This window comes from Varroa destructor, unplaced genomic scaffold (assembly GCF_002443255.2).
Source record: "Varroa destructor unplaced genomic scaffold, Vdes_3.0 BEIS01000001.1, whole genome shotgun sequence".
Taxonomy (NCBI): domain Eukaryota; kingdom Metazoa; phylum Arthropoda; class Arachnida; order Mesostigmata; family Varroidae; genus Varroa; species Varroa destructor.
This window is the reverse complement of record NW_019211454.1, coordinates 54,002,580-54,023,556: the sequence shown is the minus strand read 5'-3', so window position 1 is coordinate 54,023,556 and position 20,977 is coordinate 54,002,580. Positions and strand designations below refer to the sequence as shown.

At 41.4% G+C, this 20,977-nt stretch overlaps 1 protein-coding gene and 1 long non-coding RNA gene across 8 annotated transcripts in view; one reads left to right on the top strand and one right to left on the bottom strand.

The window, feature by feature from the left end:
• LOC111251600 (uncharacterized) overlaps positions 1 to 10,808 on the top strand; it is an 85,231-nt gene extending 74,423 nt beyond the window's left edge. For 3 of the 6 annotated variants that reach the window (XM_086977734.1, XM_022808323.2, XM_022808295.2), the window contains exons 2-5: positions 6,943 to 7,066; positions 8,328 to 8,446; positions 9,752 to 10,001; positions 10,192 to 10,808. In XM_086977734.1, coding sequence (XP_086833860.1) covers positions 7,050 to 7,066; positions 8,328 to 8,446; positions 9,752 to 10,001; positions 10,192 to 10,564 — 759 coding nt within the window. In that variant the 5' untranslated portion in view covers positions 6,943 to 7,049 and the 3' untranslated portion in view covers positions 10,565 to 10,808. Of the gene's footprint in view, positions 1 to 6,082; positions 6,544 to 6,942; positions 7,067 to 8,327; positions 8,447 to 9,751; positions 10,002 to 10,191 lie in introns of all 6 variants that reach the window. The other 3 variants (XM_086977733.1, XM_022808314.2, XM_022808305.2) reach the window with 2 other exon arrangements.
• The window catches only part of LOC111251641 (uncharacterized), a 76,433-nt gene that overhangs the window by 31,879 nt on the left and 23,577 nt on the right, over positions 1 to 20,977 (bottom strand). The gene's annotated exons all lie outside the window — the stretch shown is intronic.

The window sequence follows — 20,977 nt, the reverse complement described above, 5'->3', positions numbered from 1 at the left end:
AGGTATACTTAATTTAGCCGCGTAATTATTGCAAAATCACTAACAACATATAGAGTGGTTCAGCATCGTCTGCAACACCTCGCTACGTTCTAAACTACCGTCAGTGGAGCGTAGGCCAAATCCAAAAGCGCCCTGGACCACTTGGACAACGTAAAATATCGTGACTGTTGGAAAAAGCATCAAGCAAGATACGATAACGTTGTTTCAGCGTCGTTCGGAAAGCAGTTGCTGCTTTCTGTAAGAGTCTGGTGATGCATCCTGCGCTTAACCCTGTACGATTGTCCACAAAGGATTAAGCTCAGTCAGTTATTGCCCTCAACGTATGACAAAGCCCGTAGATAGCCAACTATGATTAAAGAATCAATATTCAGACCCTTTTACGGCGGTGAATAGGATCTGGAAGGCCATCTTTGCCAGAGATCCTAAAAAAGATTGTGCTCCACACATACATAAGAAGAACCTAGCGTTCAAATAGGTTTAAATTGCGCCCTTGAATGCGTTTTTCTCATAATATCAAAGCAATTCCACGACTCGGTTATCTCTATAGTTAACCTTGATATATACACGTCGAGATTAGAAATTCTGTATTGAGCGCTTTATCGATGCGTATATCAGTCGTCTAGAAAGGTTATTGTGTAATATTTTATGCTACTCATTTTTATAAAGGCAAAAACGTCCATATTAAAGGATTTTGGATCCCCCAACTCGTTCAGGTAGCTTGCTTCCAGTCATGACTCGAGTAATTTGCTAGTAAACGAAGATGAGTCAATTTTAGCTGAGTGTATCCGCATGCGTCATACAAAAGATATGATTTCTTTATACCTTATACAAAAGGTAAAATGAAGATATATGTCGTTTCGTATCTGAGCTTGCGTCTGCGAAAGAGTGATAACCCGGTCATCGCCGTTAATGGATACATATAATTTTCGTCGTTTGAAACTGAAAGTATCGAGAGTGCCTGGAAAAGACGCACAAAGGAAGAGATCATAGCTCTTTTATACGGCATCGATCTGCAGTGTAAAATAGAATATTTAGGCCTCTTGACAACTGGATATCGAGGAGTAGTTATGCAGGCACAGAGAGAAGCCGTGCGTGCCTTTAACGCAAGAGATTAGGTTCACTTTAAATTGGCAGCGCGATTTCGGTATATGCGTTCGAATTATTCACGTTTAAGGTACGATAAATATGTATTATACAATGCAGCGGTCTTATGCATTGGAGAAGACATGGAAGACCTAGCTAAACACAACGCTCTATCAGTACAATCTTCACTACATCTATACAGAATCGAACAAATTTATTAGCGAATTATTGAGTAGTGATGGGACCTATTTTAATGTAGCAATGATATCCCCACACCGATATGTTATAAACACGTCCTGTATTCGCCATGAGCAATAAGTATTAATTACCCAAAAAGTAGAGAATGTTTAAAGCTGGCCAAATACCTTTCAAACGAAAATCGTTAACAGTAGGATTGCGGGATGGATGGAGGCAAATGACAGAGTCAGCTCTTGATTAGACGCATAGCTATATAGACAAAAGCTTCTCACTGGGCAAAAAACGAATGATGCAAAAAATATATATTTCTTGGTCGTTTTTAGAAATACATGCATATTACTGCTTATAGCTGGGCATTGACTTTTAGCATATACAACTCTGGGTTAACATAAAGTTTTGGCATAATATTGTTGTTTTGTAGTTATGCTGCTCTCTAGATATCTTCTTAGCAATGCTATGTACAGTCAGTTCAAACTACCTAACAGATTGGGCTGATACAGCACCATCCCGTTGTAGGTAATAGCACGTGACAAACGGAAGCAGAACAACAGGCGAAACAATATGGCGCTGCATTGATTTATGAATACTACAGTTCTTCAACTGACACTACCGTGCTGCTCTGCGCGTCATAAACGAACAACAGATGCACAAAGGGTGGAATTTGTAGCTTTACCGACGCTCCCTTTCCTATCGGCCTGCCTTCTGTCGTCGCGAAAGCCGTTTTCCGCTTCACATCCGGCCAGTGCGATCGTGTGCAGAAAGGACAAACAATACCACCGTGCCATCGAATTGCTTTATGGGACGGCGGGGTTTGGCTGACGAAGTCGGCCTGCCGCTCGCTTCTAGAGGTAACAATGTCACCTGAAGCGGCAGCAGCTGCTCTGGCGGCCGTGGAAACAGCAGCAAATCGTGGCGTTAGTTCGCAGCTTTTTCAGTAGTTCCCTTGTTTCCCGCGCCATAAAAAGTTACCCCCATACGTCGACACTCCTGCAGAGAGGCAGCAATAGCAGACGACGAAGTGTCGTCAAACTTCGAATTACAGTCAGCACGACCCCACAAGTACTCTGTTACTTTGCGAAGGGGACCTTCCTGTCGTCGGCAGAATCCGCTTCTTTTCTTTCGGGACAAACGAATGTATCGTCATAACGGTGATCCGATGCCACGATTGGCAGGCAGCAAAATTTCTGCAGGTTCAAAAAAGAGGTTTAACTGGGGTGGTATTGCTACTATCTTTCTTTGCCTGATGTGGCACCTTCACAGCCGAATGCGGTCGCCGGCCACAGATAAGTGGCACACCAATGCTATTGCTGTGAAACAACCATCTATCTATAGGGGAAATCTCCACTGGCATGGCAAAAGCCGGTGGTTTTGAACTGTTAGTATTTAGTGGTCGCGTGGCACTATTGTCCCATTTGGAGTCTACAAATACATTGAATTTATTTTTCGCGTGATTGCCTCGATTGTTGTTGTTGTTTTTTGCTAGTATTGATGCAAATACATAAGAATTGGTTTATAGCACTAAATAGAAATTTAGTCGATGCGTCGAAAGCTGTCTATCACGGAGGTATAGACTTCAGTAAATAAGATTGCGCAGTAAATAAGATATTTATAATTTCTATTAGGTCCCTGACTTAAAATTTCTATTTTTTTTTTCAGCCAGTGAATAACAAACAATGCAGCGGAGTATTAAAATTGCAACTATACATTAATAGAGTCAACTGCTGAATAATGAAGTTTATCCCTAACAATTAATACGCTTTGATAAAAGGCACTGAGCATCCGTAACACGATCAACTTATGAAAACCACTTCTCTACTGGGTCTATAATATATTAAGGATTAAAGAGATACTGATCATTTGAAGTTGTTCTTGAAATTGAGATCAATTTCATATAATTTCGATAACCTAGACAAACTTTGCATAGGTTTTTCAACACATGTTGGCCTCCTCGTCCTCGTATCACCAATGTCTAATAGCTCAAGCATGCGTCATAAATCGCTTTCTGTACATATTATGCACTGCAGTCGGCACATATACCCTATTCTCACTCGGTTATTATCGGCGTACTACCCTACGGTTGGGCAGAGATAACTAGGGTAAATGGTCGTGTGACACCCGTATAAAAATCTTATCATTCTATCAGATTTATTATTTAGCTGCACAGCAGCGTGCAAAGGCTTAACTCAGAAGTGCCCCTAATCACCTTCTACCGTCTGCCCTTCTACAGAAAAACAATCCAAAAACAGTATATCCCTTTCAGTAGCTACCTGTTGTCTGCTGGAGAGACAAGCTAGTCAGTTTAACATGCATTGCACACAAGATGAACGAATTATCCAACTAGGCGGATTTAGGTCTATTCGCTTGACAATATGTCGAATAATGCTTTTTAGAATGTATATGGACCTGTATCTAAATGCCAGCTGTGAGCGTCCGTGGACGGCTCATGAGCCGGAACATATCAGCCTCACCCATGCTTAAATGGCCCATCCCATAGGCCCAACAAGATTCTCTTTCACATATTAATACCGCCTTCTTGTGATCGTTTTTAATAAATTCGTCCATCCACGTTCGTTTCGTGTTCATTCTATCACATTTCCTCTCGTCATATCTGTATCTCTTTCACTCCCGTCCTCGTATTCTCTTCGCCGTATTCTATTGTTGACTGGCAAAAGGGGCATCGAAGCGGAGGTCCAATCGTTCTCATGTTCGGGCAGTCTCTCGCGTATCCTCTATTCCGCATCTGAGCCGTCACGCAAGACAGACAAGCTATATGATATGCGTGATAGATATAACAGACTCAAAACATATCCGATTCAATCAACTTCTTTTGCCGTTCAGAACTCGATCATCGAGCTTCTCATGCTGTTCGCCCATCTCAACGCCGTTCTAAGATGGCTAAACGAGAAAGTTCTGTTGTCCTGAGAAGCATCAGGCGAACGGAACTATGCAAGCCATTTTTGCCCCTCCCTCCCCCCAGGGGGGGGGGTGAGAAAGATCACGGATGGATGCCGAGAGCCAGGAGTCTGAAGGCTGACGGGAATAAGCGCACTGCAGCCTTCGCGTTAGAAGCACCACAAAAGAGATAAGTTTTGTAAGGCGTACACCTCACAAGACGCTGCGGCCACGGCGATGGGGATTGAAGACCGCCTGTCGTTGCTGTCACATCACACAGGTGATGGCGGCAGCTACTATGGTACGATAGTTCCAACAACAGTGGCAGACTCAAGGTGAGCAGGCGGCGGTAGCAGCGTCTTCAGTAACAATCTCTGGCGACGATCTGTCATGTCCATGTATCTTTTCGCATTTCGTTAGTTCCGCGCCAGAATGTTTTGCCCCAACCAGCAACCCTGGCCGGTCGATTCGCCTGCACGTAGTACGTGCGACAACGGAGGGAACGATGAGCACTGTTGGGAAAAGACGACGAGGAAAATGAAGACTCAAGGGCATATCTTAATGCCGCTGTTTCCATTACCTCCTGAGACAGTTATTGCCCGCTACAAGTCGCGTGATGAAGCTTTAGTTAGTGGCGGCAGCATTAGCTTGATACGCGTCGCCCAGGTGACATTTGAAGAAGTCAAGACTTACGGTGACTTGAGGTGACATCACCGCAAGAGAAGCCACCTAGGCGTGGCTGGACGTGAGGTGGCGTTATCATTGTTTTCATTGTATTCACCGATGCTTTGATTTCTCGTCATGTGTAATCAAGAAAATGTTGTTTGTACAACAACCGGTACCTCGACAGGTGTTTCAGTTATCCATCGACTAAAAGGATGTAAACGCAATAGAGCGGACGAAGTGACGTGGAACGAAACAGAGTATCGTGACTGGCGTCGTCTTTTAGCAATGGAAGTGAAGCTGCTGCTACTTTTCGTCAATCGTGCGATTGATGTCAATCGTGGCGATAATGATAAAGATGATTTATAATATCTAAAAAAGAACCTACCTAAAGAAGCAGCCAAGTGTGGGACAGGTAAAAAAGATAAGCATTAAAGGTAGTAGGCGTTCATCTTGTCATGGAAGTACAACAAAAAGGAAGGATTATGGGGTGGAGTAGAACTTAGGATGGAGAAAGAAGGTGTTTGAACCCAGCCAACTACCTCGTTACCAAACCATAGCTCTATACATGATTTCTATAAATGCTTGAGGAGAATGGTGTCTAGCTCTTTTGATATCCATTTAGCGGCGTAGGCCGTTGAAAGCAAGCATAAAAGAACACGCGATCCCAGTTGGAACGGTAACTAGTTATGGCTACAATTGTAAAAGCTATTCAGTTACTGGAAATCGTTAGTGAAATAGAATGATTCCCTGCTATACGATTACGAACAGTGTCGACCCTCTAGAAGGCCTTAAGGAGCCTGGCAAATATCTAAACTCAGGCCCTATTGTAAATACTGTACTAACGATTGCTAACATTTTATTATTTGGACTGCCAGCTTTTTTGTACGGCTTTTTTTTCTATAGATGTGAGGGTCCATCGCAAAAAAAGCGCCGTAATATATCTATATACTCACATGTTAGCAAAAACACAAATTTCATAAATCCCGTTAACTGACCATCTAACCGTTATGATGACTTGACGAATCGTACCTGATAAAATTGCCATTTCATACCGATACAGATGAAGCAGTGAGGTCACGTGACGGATTCGGCTAATGGCATTACTCTTCGATGTCTCAACAGAACAAGCCATATGGAAGAATAGATAGATATACGTATAAATGTAACTATAGCTGAGACAGGTGACAATAGCACCACTAGATTTTACTCTGATGTTTTGTTTGTGTTTCTAAATTTTGCGAAGTAAGCCCGAAATCGACGACTTGCATGGGTACGTGCGCGATCGAGCTGATGACTGCGCGTGTTTGTACTCGAACGAAGAACGTCAAGGTTGACTGGCAAAGCTGCGTATTTCAAACGACGTAAATTCTTCCGATCTGACGATACCGTGCGCCGCTGCGATGTTGACGTTGGTGTCACCGTTATTCGTTAGTGCGTCCTGGCGTTCTGTTGGCTACTGACATCGTCATATGAGGAACGATGAAATTTAGTTTGCGTTTGGGATCAGGCTGGAGGAGCTGGCGGATGGAAGGATTCGCACCCCGGAAATAATTAAAAAACCTAGTACGCTCAACGTCATCCGAATTCCCTAGCTCATCTCCATTTGCGCTTGCCTGTTCGTCTCGCCAACGACGAAAATCCAGTTATGCTCGTGTGTCGTTCTTCACGCTGGCGACGTAATTTATACATCGTCGAGAGAAAACGGTCCGCTAATAACAGTTCGTTCCGTAACGTTAATCTCGTCTAGAGCTGTATTCAATAATTTTTTAACAACTTTCGTTAATATCTACGTTCCTCGTATTACTCTGAGGCCATTCTATTGTAGGCACAAATTAACTTCTAACAAAAGCGAATGATAACACAACAAATCGGTGCGATTTAGTCAGGGGACAATTTGCTGATTGGAATAAAATAGCAAACGATGCAATGCGTAACCAGTGCTCCCGTTCGAAGTTTGTTTCAACATGTTACGGTACCTGTAGCAAACAATAGATTGTTAGAATTATTTTCCTAAAAAAGGCAAGACTAACCTAAATCTCAATGCATTTCTATTCTGCCTCTCGACTTGGCAGTAAGATAATACTGCTCCATTGCCTATTTCAGGCTGTGTTTACTCGGCGATCGCAGCGTGCGCAGACGACGTACAAGAAGAGGTTGCATCGACCAGATTTGTTGTAAATATTGATCAGCTCAACGCGTACTGTGATAAAATGACCTCCGCGCATCAGTGAGTACTATGCCAGCACCGTATGTGAATTAACATAAATAAAAAAAAATCCAAGATAATAAGTCAGCGTAGAAAAGGAAATTCGCCCGAACTGATATACGTTCATGTTCAAGCGTCTAAAATAAGTCTAGCGTCTACGCTATAACTAAAATACCCTCATAGACTTTGTTCGTTAAGCAAGCTGTTACTGTGTGCCTGGGCGACCCGTAACCTGTTTTTGCAAAGTAATGTGCGATTCTGAACCTTGGCCTCTGGTGTTGCTAGATGTACGTAATCACTATTATGGGGACGCTATTATAAAGACAAGATGGCCGTAGCCCGTACTGTGAAGTAACATAGAACAACTACAGACAGGCTGAATCATTGTATGTATTCAAATTTATTACGATTTGCTATGGTGCTTCTATGCAAACTTTGTTTTGATTCTTATGGTATATTTTACGTGCAAATCGTATGGATATGCTGACTAGCGTCCCTGATCTACGGCTGAGTACGGACGTCTTTTTTATTTATAAAAATACCCTTTTGTTTGTGTGCTTTCTACCAAAACACCGGAAGAAAAGCTTTAACCAATCATCACCTAGCCTCAACAGACTTTGAAGCAGCTCGATATTTGAATAATTAAATTACAATATCATAAAATTGCGTATGGACGATATCGTTAGAAGTGCGATAAGGTTAAAGTAGCGATTTCTGTTTCAATAGGCCTTAAACCTACTATAAGGTTAGAGTATTTGCTGGAATCGTAGCTATTCGGAATCGGGCAATAGTTAAACTTCGGGCCGTGCTTTCACCGTTTTCATCAACGAAGGCATACGAAAATGGGCACATATCTGTTCCAGGTTCAAGAGAGGACAAACAGTCTATCTAACAGACGATAAGCCAGTTCAGTCACGTAATCTTTACTTTTATAGTAAAACGCCGTTTAATAACATTTAATGTAACATTGTCGACCCGCGATCAGCGTAGCAGTATGACGATCAAACCTTAAAATATCTTAAAATAAATCAAAATAATATATCCATATAAATTAACAATAAAATAACATATCCATAGAACACTATAACAGAGCATGCGGCAGCATGGCGCACTTTCTTCTAATATTTGGGCAATTAAAAGAGTACTTTCCGCTTATAGCTTTACACGTGTAACCGTATTGCTTGGATGATTTTATTAGTTAGCATGTTTCGTCTAATTTCTTTTTCATATATTAATATAATAAATACAAATTCGAGCTTTATAAAGGCCCCCGTGATTCCAGCTGTATCTTATTCGAAAGTGAGACCTGTCCAACCGAATTAAGGACAGCGTATAATCACGCAGTGAAGGCAGAACAGGACCTCCTAAAGGACCTATGCAGACCTGGGCCCTTTCAAGAAGGTGAGTAAAGCGCGGATGCTTTTCCATTTTTTTTTTTGAGCCGTTTGTTTATCGTCGAGACGTGTTAGAAGCATTACTATTTAGAGAAAAAAAGTAAAGTATTTTTAAAATAAGGCAGGATTACCTAAAACGTTTAGGCGATTTCGATTATCTGGAGGAAACTGTACGGTTTTGAGCTTTTATACCTGTAAAAGTGCAAGCTCCAAGCGGACCAGATTTCGGAGAATAGATTGTAAAGATCATTGGCGTTCAGAGGTACTTAGTCATTCGCTTAGTTTTGATTAGAAGCATGGATTTCATAGAAGAAAGTTTATAATGGGTACAGAATCGACAAACAGTAGTGTCTTTACCATTGCAAACCGTTGCTAAATCTATTCGTAGAATATTACGTACATCGAACTTTAATCAACATACCTAATAACTTCAACTCCTTGAGTACTACAATTAAAAAGATCTAAAATTTATAACAGAAGAAAAACTGGGTTATTAAAGTTTCCGTCGGCCAAAAATGGCAGTCTGCGGAATACGAAATTCATAAATAAGTCTGAAACACTAAATGTAAAGCGACGCAATAAAAATGACTTCTTACGTTCGCTTGCTCCGAATCAGACATCAACATGATTGGTGTATTCAATATCAACTATTAGACAGGGGATGCGAATAGTTGTGTTGACGCAATGAGAGGAGCTCTAAATCAACTCTACGCTTTAAACCCTGTGACCTTGCAAAGACGAAACGGGCAGATTAGTGTCAGAAGAGGTTTCGGCCTGAAGTAATCATATGGACTTCCTTTGATATTCAAATTTTCTGAAAATTCCTGTGAATCATTAGTGTGAAAATGAGGATACGCTGTGGCAAGTTGAGATGTCACCGAAGTGCAGAAATTTAGCCCGGCATGAGGAGGTCACGATAATAGACGGCTACCTCAACTTTAATATATTGCACATTTCACCACATATAATTTCAATTCCATGCAGACGCTTTAGAGGACCGTCGTGTATCCGTGAACTTCACCGGTACCTCTGAAATTAGGAATTTAACTTCCATGACACCGACAACAAATTTTTTGATACTAGTCTTGTGCGAAACAACTGCGCGTATGTAAATACAGAAAAGGACAATGGCCACAGTTGGTGGTAAATGATGTTGATAAGCAGGCCGAAATATTAGGTCTATTAACTGATAGTACTGACGTGTGAAATTAAGTGTTTGTTATACATCTAATTATCTCTGTTCTTCAAGTAAAGTAAATACGCATCGAGTATTTAGAATAAGGATTATAGATAAACGTTTCCAATGTTTCAGAATACTTTCGGGAAGCTGCTTGCATGGCTGAGTTATATTCAGAACGCAGCAATCCCTCCGGCGCAAACGAGCGAACCTCCGCATCTACGACTTCACGTTTAAATTCCGCGGGCGGACCATGCAGAAAGCAGTATTCACGACTATTATACGTCGCTTTTGAGGCAGCCCGTATTCCGCGAAATAATACTTTAAAAGGAAAACTTACTCACGATATTCATGATAATATGTCTACTTTACAAAAACTTTGCTGGTAGGTTGTACAAGAACATTTGTATAGTGTGTTTAATAACCTCAAGCGATCGCCTTACCGGTGATATGATTTTACTCGATCCAAGCTTCATAAATGATGTATACCTGAGGTCGAAACAGATTTCACAGAATTGTGTGCGTTTTATTACCTTTACAGTTTTGGTGAATTTTGTATGTTTTTTTTCTTTCAGCGCATACTACGCTGTGTATGAATGTACCCAAGCCCACGCAAGTCGCTGCGGAGGACTCGGCAGGATGAAGTTCCCATTACGTCAAATTTATCAAGGTCTTGAACAACACTGTCGGACGTATAAGTCCACCTGCTTAATACACGTCAAGCATCCGCCGCCCCCGCATCGGTCTGGTGTGTATCCGCCGGGTTTTTCAAAGACACCCGCTTATGGCGGATCGTCCAGCGGCAAGAAGGTGAAGGCCAGGCCGCTTGGGCCAGCTGCAGGAAGTCCGACTTTGGCGACGACTCCCGCAATATCTCATTCCGGTATTGCGGTCGCCTCCGTAATGCTTAGCTTCGTCCAATTGATTCTCTTCAAATTCTGTCGATAGCCTTGCTCTCAATAGTTCTTCGCTCATTTTGAATTAGTTTGTTTTTTTATTATTGCCTATAAAATAAGATGATCTAAATATCTTAAATCTTAGCGAAGTCACAATAACGAATTACATCTTGCTGATCATAGCCTGTGCGACTGCCGGTCGCAGAACAGCGATACGTAATGGTATAATTTGATTATTAAGAACACTTTATACGACTGAATAATAATAAAAAGTTTTTAATTAAACCGGCAGACAATCTCGTCCATTACTTCTAGCGCTCCCACTGTCAGCAGAAATAGCTTCTAGTTTCCTATTAGCATTAGATCTATGAAAAAAAAAACTCGAATTCCGAGATAATTTTTGAAAATTAACAGTGATAGCTACAACAATAACAACAAGAAAAGCAACAGAGTTCAGTAGACAGTATCTGTCAACTTATCAGGGCTCGTGGATTACGGTCCACGACGAGGTTTCTGGGATAAAAGTGGTCTTCGCGCGCTCGCCTGGGAATGATGTGGGGAACATCATGTTACAGCACAAAGCAGGGGTGTTTAAGTGTGATTTATGACTCGTACACGATACAGGCAGACGATGCTCAAGACTGTACCGTTGAAGAGACGAAGGAAAATAACTACATAGAGGAATGCATGCTACGAGGAGACAGAAAGCAAAAATTCAAGCCATGCTTTAGCTATAGGATAATAGAAACAGACGGAGAGAAAGATAGAGCAAATGCGACTACATGCGCAAAAACACGCAGACACGCCATGCTCTATGCATAGCATCCCTCGTGTCTCTCCTGAGGCGCGCGGTGTTGCTAATGCAAATCTCGCCGGGAGACACGCCTTGACTCCTTACATGTTCTGCCATAGATCAAGCCAGTTTCCTTCCGGGAAGGGATATCTTATAGCATGAATCAGTGCGTCTATGTCCAGAGGCATCCGCCTCCTATGACATCTTTACCCTAAGAAAGAAGCACTATAAGTGACCTGACAAGCAAAGAACTGAGAGCAATACGCTTACAGCAGCGGTAAGAGCTCGTCATTAACCTATACAATGGAGATGTGTTTATACAATTCCATTTATTTCATATGTCTGATGAGTCGACTTGACTGTACATTTGGATAAGAAGAGGTATGTTTAAGGTTTATATCACACATGTGTGTTACAGTGGAATTGTGATAGTTAGGGCGTAAATCTTTTACCAAGAGAACAGATACTTTTAGGTGAGGACGTGAAACTATTGCTATAAACGATTTTGCAACTAGCTAAAGATCCAATCTTTCGCCCATTTATTACAAAAGCTGTAGCAATTCTGCTGCGGTCTATACACTTTTAGGTCCTTACGTAGTATAATTATTGTGCGTGTCCTTTTTTATCGTGACGAAAACGAATTATTAAGTAACATCTACACTTGAGTGCGTACCATAGACTCGATAGTGTAGCCAATATAATGTCGTGTGAATATTCCGAGAGACTAAGATAATGGTATTTCGAAAAGTATTCTATCCATTAAATCCAATCCGTGTCCAATAAAAAGCGCTGCTGCTGTTTTTCAGCGATGACTGCGATAGTGTCAAGTCTGTTATCATAGGCTTATTTGGTATGAATCAATGGTCCGGATCTAAGTATCTGCGCGAAGACCTTTCAGAATGGGAGCTTATAGGAACGTGACCAGACCGAACGCGCTTTCCCTGGGAGGCCAAATGACTCTGAAGCCGGGAAGCTGTGCGACACTCCAGACCAAGGGTCGGCCGAGAAAAAACTTTTCTATAAATACCTTAAAATAAAGGTAGTAGTAAAAAGTGAATTGGTTAAATCATCTCTAGCTTTGCCTTCCTATTTCGTACTCGGCTCTTATATCGGTTCGATATTAAAATTCGCAAGTAGCGCTAGCTAGGCCTAGTGGGATAGTTGTAGAACCATTTGGAAAAATCGTTTTAATAAATTTTACTTTAATATCGTTAGTTTCTTCATTCACGGAAGATATTTGAGTAACTTTCGAATTCTGGGAACTTCTTAACCGTAGCTTAAAGCCAAGGAACAGCAACATCGTCTTATAGTCTATAACGTATTCGTCATAATCAAGATATTTCGTTGTCGTGCTGGCAATTTACCTGTCGTCCCCGGAGCCTTCAGGCACTATGTAATTCTCTTAGAAAGTGATTCTTTATTAGAAATACAATTGCCTCTAATTAATGAAGTTCCGCCTTAGGAGACCGACATATCTTGCGACAGGTTTTACTGGTCGAAACAGTCGATTGCGTGAGTACGTCCGGCCATTACTAATTAATTATGAACTCCCCGTTACCCGATACTGTTTTTGTCGTCTGTTGAAAGAAACGAGACACCCCTTACTCTCGAACTCAATTGGAACAAGTAATTAGATAAATTGATTATTAATCATTGTTTATTAACGGATCTTCAAGCAGCATAAATTTATGATTAATAAGTAGATTTTTTCAATATTAAGTATTTGCCTATTCACATGAATAGCATGTATCGTTCAGCGGAAGCTATTTTGGTTATAACTGTGTAGTGGCCTTGCAAACTATATATGTGACGACGTAACTTTTCCAGCTTCCATAACCAGTCACTCAACTCTCAGGCTAAAACTTCTATTAATCAATTACTAATACAAACTATTTACAGTTAGCTCGAACGTGCCGGAGGCTGTGGCTCTAAGTACTATGCATCATTATGGTATTGATACGAGGCAGTTTCAAACGCTTTTGATTCTATAGTACAGAGTTGAAAGTAACCTAACGTCACTGAGGGTGTCGTTAGAGAAGGCTGCCAATCCATTCGCCTGACCCCTCCTTTTTCATTTATAGTGTAATTTTCCTGGAACTTGCTGAAAAAGCTGGCTTGAGATAATACGTTAAACTTACTATATGTTTGATGATGTAGTTGTCCGTTCAAGATATGGCGCATTCGTTACACGTAGTATTGTTCTACAGAGTGGCCATTGAAGCCCAGTAACTATAGGACCCGGAATATTGATCAGGTTGGCCATTTTCTGGATCCATATATATATGTAGTCCTATTTTCATAGTCTTTCTGAGCGCCGTCTGACGTAGTGCGTAATTAATGCGTTAATCCGCCCTCCAAGGTACGGCAGGTTTTGTCCTGTTTTTTTTAAATGATAGGACGAGCTAGCTTAATCCGGCAAGGGCAAAAGGCTCTTTTTCATGACGTTTTCGTTCTAGAAGAGCCCTCTATGAAACTATAAACCCTTAAAAATAGGCATTCTACGCTGCCGCTCATTTTTGCTGCTTCTAAGGAGACTTTTAACAAATAGACGCTGAAGCGGACAATCTATGATGGACTGAAGAAGTCACGAATTCATCCAAAATAATACAAACAACCATTTCTAATACAGCTGAGATTTGTATGCAGGAATTTCAGGTTATTCTAAGATAGTACTCCTATTGTCTTTGGGGTCACGACTATACAATCATGTACAACGATGGACAGTTTTTTGATTTCGTACTCCCTTTAGAATCTTTTGGATATGTACGATTATTGAGTTATTCGCGAAGTTACATAAGGAAGTTTGGAACATGTTTTGTGAGCTGTTGAATGAATGCAGTAATTAAAATAAATGGCAGATGTATTAAATAAAAGTTCATTTAAATATCAGTTTCCATAGTTTGGTGAGTACATGACTGACTGCCAATTGGCCCCGAACCCTTTGCCTTAGCGTATGATTCCTAGCGGTTCGTGCCATACCACTTAAAAAAAAGGAACGCACCTTTTAAAAAATCAAACAAGTATAATAGGTCTATTGTTTTTCTGTGCTCTAGAAATATTGAAAATGTTTTCGGGAGGGTTACCAGTGTTTAATGGGGAACGCAAGAAGTATGTCTCCCGTCGTAGATGAAAATGATATTAGTGACACAAATTTAATGCATTCCAACATGTGCAACCATCTACCTAGAAGACGTGAGGTTACTTAGCCGATCCGAAACGGTTTACTGACTAACCTCCCGAACTTACCGCTTCAACTTCAGCATTCGCTGCTTGCTGGTAGTTGTTTGCCACTACCAGCCTCTGTCGAGCAGTCAAGAGATGAGAAGTTCACAAAACTATTATGATAACGGCCAACGTGTGGGTTTGTACTTAGGCGCGCTTGTGCGTATATGTACAGATGGAAAAAGTGCATCTGGGAGACACCCCTGAACGATGTGAACGAATGTTGGCCGCAAAGTGAAAAAGACAAGTCATTTATAGTGATCTATTAATAACTGACTAAACAGAGTGCACGTCTGGTTGGAGGTAAAACGCGATCGATCGGCTTGACAGAGGAGTAACCCGTACTCCATAATTGGCGATTGATGCACCGTTTGCGAAACGATGGAAAGAACCAAGCAGCGAACACGGAAGCATTTGCTAGCCATGTACAATATTGTCGCAAACAATTACCCCTTTGTTTTTTCAAGCCCTCCCTTTCCTCTCGGCTTCTATACCTGCGCTTAGCCTCACAGTCGTTCCCAAGTGCACACCAAGTAAAATTCAGCATAGCGTTTTACTAGCATGATATTTTTCTTCATTTACGTATATGAGAAGTGCGCAGTTATAAAGAAACCCATTCTCATAAAATGCACGTACGGCTACAGCAACTGCAGTAGCGTATGGCACCTTATCCGATGGGTACCACGCGTTTCACAGCCGTATACGGTAGGTTACTATTGACTGAAGTCCGATGCTTGATGTTCAACAAGTTACAAGCAAGTTGAAGCAATGCCGTCCAAGTTGACAAGATAGATTTTAAGTTAGTGGCGATGATCGTAGCTAATGAACCTCACTGTCCAAGCCATTGGGTTAGTAGCCCCTCTGTATTCTACTGCTGCCCCTAATGGTGTCGGCGTTCCCGTTATACCTTCGGTATGCACCCTCTTTTATAGTGGTGAACAATGACAAACTCCACTGATATTCGGGTGACCAGTGGCCAAAAGCATCGTCATTTACTATTGCACGCGCTATACATATGTGTATAGAGGAATTTACGTTGCTGCGTTTGCCGAACCTCACGAGAACGCTGCGATTTGGACCATCTGCGACTCCTGGAAGAGACGAAGACGAGGGAAGCATCAACAGGTTTGATCTGGGCTTCGCGCCAGCGATCGCTAGGGCTTACTATAGCTGCTGCTGCCGCCTCAGATGAAATGGATAGGCAGTACTTAGCTATTGCAACGAATCAGTCGTAATGCTGACCGAACTTTCAGCTTATTAGCGTGGCATATACGTAATTGTATATGTTGGATACTGTTGGCTGCTAAAGGGAAGCAGTTGGCGTAGTTTCGTATGTTTAATGTGGGTTGGAAGAGGCCTTTATAATAAAGATCAAATGCATACATTTACGAACAGGTGATTGCTCTTATTGGAGATGCTTTGATGACCAGTATTCGGATAGCTTTACTACGTCACGGGCCTGTCTGTCCTAAGGGAAGATTATATAGGAAGATTATACTTGTTTGCTCTTCGAGGCAGGTCATAATTCACAGCTTCGTGTCAGTTACAAATCGTTCGTTGTGGACACTACAGCTATCATCGATTTACAGCCCATCATCAGCTATAGCGCTTGTACGGCTTCTGTTTGGCCCCATAAAAGTCACTGGAGGTCTTCGCGTTCTAGCAAGCACCCTGAATCGCCAATAAATCTCTCCAGTGTGAGCTAGCGAAAATTGGTAAGTTTTACATAACGTTCCAACAGCCTGGCTAAACGTAAAGCCCTCACTATCTTTCGAGTCTCACGTCAGCTATTGCCAGCAGACATACCTATCGGACGCTTGGCTTCCAGCGTGAAACGAAGTGTGTTCCTGCCTGAGTTCGAGCCTAGATGATAACGTGTCCCTAAAATTAGCAGGAAAATACGTTGCCTATTAGACTATCACAGGGACTAGTCGTAAAGTCCTGGGAGCAAGCTCTGAGTGTTCCCGAGAATGTGCCCTGTGGCTGAATAAAATTAGAATATATGCCCGCACCTCAGCCTAGCGTATCTTTGTTTGAAGATCGGCCAGTGACCTGATACAGTCTATAGCAATAACTGAGTAAAGTCGTTGATACTACTGTATCTAGGATATAACGCAACGGATAATGTCGTTGTGATTCTACAAGATGGCTGTTTTGTTTCCTGTCAAAAAAAAAACAGTCGATAACGGTTTGACACCAATGTAAATAAATTCTTTCGTCAGACAGAGCAGCAAGCCCGAGCTGTGATCGTAGTACTTGCTTTGACGGCTTGTAGATGAAGCCAGAGCAATGATACAGCGACAGGCTATTGGCTATATAGAGGGTGTTAAATGCCTATATGCCGAAAGGATTGACAGCATTTGGAAACATTGGAAGTATAATATCGGTCCGTTATTGTAAATTCGGGGCACACTATACCGCAAGCGATTTATACAAAGCAGGACGCCTATGGTGGATGACTCAGTACCAAACTGCTAGCAAAGACAAGTGAAGTCACGGAAGGAGAATAGTACAGGAGCTGTAAAATTATAGCTAAACGGAATTCAACGATATACGATGGATATGACTTTTTTATTACCCTTACTGATCATAAGAATTACCGCTGAATTTTGTTGCTAATTTTAGCTAATTCATGAAATTTTTGTTCTATCCATCTAGAGCCAGCGGAGCGTACGTAAAATATTTAATTGAGAAACAACGCTGGTCTCTTACAATCACGATTATATGTTTTCGGATTCCAGAGACCGACAAAGTACTGCTCTAAATGTTGCTTTCGAGTCCCTAAAGATGAAAAGCATCTGAGCTAAGCTCGAGACAGTCGACGGCAAAAACGGCGTTGGCCGCTATTGCCGCTGTAGGAACCAGACGTATGTTTTGTGGGGGAGTGTCTATAGAGGAGAAATAATTTGATTTTTGAGCGGGAAGGTATGCACATCAAGCGTCTGCTCCGGAGAACCCTAAGTTACATCCTGTGTGCGCAAGTTTGCGTGCGGCTGTTTTCAAGGCTTGCGTTGTAACATCGTCTATGTTAGGACAAAGGGGCCTGCAACAGCTACGATAGCCGTAAGAGGAGGAGGAGGAGGAGGAGGAGGGTGAAGTTCCTACGGAACATGGATGTAACGTTCGACGATGGTAAAGAAACTGTGGCCACGGTTGTACTAAGTAATGGCTAAGAATACAATCGTTTTTATTTAAAGAGTTCTTTGACTCTCTATAGACACAAATTTTCAGTGTGAAGAGTCTGACGTGATGAGGCAGTTCACCCGATACGCAGCGTCCACAAGCCGTTTACATGCATCTACTAACATCTAAAGGATAGGATATTACGTCATCACGGTTGATCATGCAGAAGGCGCGCGAACCGTTAGAAGGTAGACTGTTGTGCAGTGTGACAGACTTCTTTGATGCGATGACTGAATCCCAGCGCTGAGTGCATAACGAGGTAATACTCTCTGGTATTTCTTCGGTCAGTTTGTCTTCGACAGAAGCTAGCAGAAGCTAGTGATTGTAAAAGTGTTAAGACCATCCGATGAAGAGGATTCGTTCGAAAAAGGCCGAACAATAAACGCGACCGACCGAACGGACAGCTGCTGTGATATTTGCTACATCGATGTGGCAAGCCATACGGGCGCGGCTTTGGTAGCTAATGACAGATAGCGGCAGCGCTGGTTAATAACAGGATCGGAGTCAGAGCTCGTGCAATACGCGCGCTAACCTAAAATATGTTAAGTTTGTAGTATGTTGCTGTTTATGTACAGTTATGCTAGACTGCTCATAATAGTAATAATAATAATATTGGTTTCTTATGTGTCGATCGTTTATACAGTGAAAATTTTACCCTATATTATCGTTATTGGCTCTTGACGAAAAACCATTCTGTTTTTATGAATCTCGCTGATGCGTTAGGTCTGCTTCAGGCCATGAGATTAATTTTGATAATAATAAAATTATATTTGTTATATTCACAAGCTACTAGCGCGTTTCTGCGTATGGTTATAATATTCTAAAGCATTAAGTATATCACTTGAGAATAAAAATCGAACGGCTGTGGGCGGCTGCTTTAGGGAAGACAGGAATTACCACCTTCCAGATGAACAGATCGCCTGACATAACTGTGAGCTACGGTCGATTAGCTAATAACCAACACTACCCGCACGAACACCATGAAACAAGCGATATGGGGGCGTTGGAAGAAGCCATGGTTCTTATCTCCAAGGGTCTTTTGTCTAAATTCCGTATAACTTCTGCAATACGAAGCGCACGGCAAATATATTCCGGTCGAGCTTCTGATGGAAATGGTTGATTACTCTTGTTATTGTTATTATATACTACCTACTAGCATTACTACGCATGAGCAATTTTTTACTCAGACTATATGCTTTTCCGCAATATCATTCGCACAGGTATACTGCACCGGTTCGAGTTCTATCATGACTTTCAACGTCCTATTGCTTCATTCGGACTGCTTTTTGATCCACCAAATAAAGGAAGCCTAAGTAGGAACTGGTTCAAGTGACACTTTGTTGTGGCCTTCTTCTCTATATAGAGATAAATTTAGCATCTATTACCGATTTGTCTAGATTATGTAGCCTGTGCACGCTGTTTTTTTTTCCATTTAATATCCATTAAAAGGTCTCACTTTTGTTGGATTGACCAGTTGGAGGTTACCTTTACGCTTAATTCAAACGTCAGGCTTTTAATGTTATTGTCTTAGGCCTCCAATTAACTGCGGTTGTCTGTTCGTGTAGTACGATGGAGCACTAAAAGGAATCCTTCAGTACAATAAGTTCTAATACGTTACTTGCTTTAGATACTTAATCCTTAGACATACAAGAGCAACGTAAATGTCTACTAATTACCACAGCATAAAGGAATGGGTTCGACGTTTTACTAGGACGCTGTTACTGAATTAGTTTTCGCTGAAGGCGAATCCTTTCCATGTCTTTACTCCATGTTTCCATTTACTAGTATTTACACGTAAAAAGCTTAAGAGAGCCTGAGCTTCCCTTCAGCCTTAAAATAATAGATGTTATAATTAATGCTAGTAGCAGCATATCCTTCTTCGCACGAATTGTTCAGTAATTATGTATCCCTAATGAAACCCCGGTCTCTTTAAACCGGAAGCTTGGCCATCTAAGCCACCGACATAAAAAGTCATTGCATATAGCACAGATCAGGTTATCTTTGATTGGAGTTTACCTTTCGGCAACACCTGTCTTGCTAAACGTTTACCGCAAGTGGTCAACTAAAATGCGTTGGGTAGCTAGGGTTAAATATAACGCTCAAAAAATATGTGTATATATATAAACTCTGCGATATGGCTGTCTTACAATGAATTGACTGCGGTAAAATATCCTAAGGAACTGGACGCACAACTCTGCCCTAGTCGTTTACGCCAATGGCTATAGCCGATGTTGGAGGGCACTGTTTGTATAGCACACATTATTGTATGAAGCAAAGAATGAAAAAACCTTAGACCGCTTTTTACCGGATAGGTGTCAATTATTTAGAAGTTTTGCTAGTTGCAACTGCCCCACCTAACATTTTTACCCAAGTCTAAAAACGAATTAAACCCTATGTCAATGATCATTATGGCAATAAGTAATGTTGGTGTCAGTTGAGAACTCGAACTGAACCTTATCAAAGATCTGGGGTTTATAGCGCCTCTATTAAGTTTGCTTGTTCATGTTTCTGACAGGATATTGAAAAATCTACATAAAAAAAAGTAAACACATGCAATCAAATGGAATATCTTTAGCACGTATACTGCACAAGCTGTATGAATAATTAAGCCCTGTACTTATTTGTCGCCTAAGTACTGCATGCATGCTTTTGTCGTCTTGGAATCAAAATGTACGTTTCATTTGCGATCTGTCTTGAGATACACAAGCCAGAAGAAGTAGCATACGCTTCTTCGGCTCACATCTCGATTTGTGGATTCAATAAGATAAACACAAATTGAGATCTGCCATACTGTTTTGGGCTTTCTTCGAGGGGCAACCTAGGGACGGATACGCGGGTTGTAGTTAATGGAGGCTGTTTTGTTTTATCACACTCACGAATATGCTAGCAACTCATACGGGATGTAAGTAACACTTTGCTTTTCCGTCAGCCGTATTTTGGATACGACTTCTTCCATAAAACCCCGCCAAATGCAAATCAGTACGAGAAAATTTACAATAAATATTCTTTTGGCTCTGTTTCTGCACTGATGATTCTTTGCTGATTTTTTTGAAGTTGGATCGCCGCTGATCAGTCGCGATTTGCTTATTCTAGAAAAGCGTTCGAACGTCTAATTCTCTGAAGAGTTTCATGAGCGACAAATTGTAACAAATACATGACGACGTATAGTCACAATCAATACCATTAGATACACACAGCTTGCTTATGCCTGTAATTGTTATTGTATCCTCGTCGTTTTTACTATTAATACTGTCCTGTCGTCGTTCA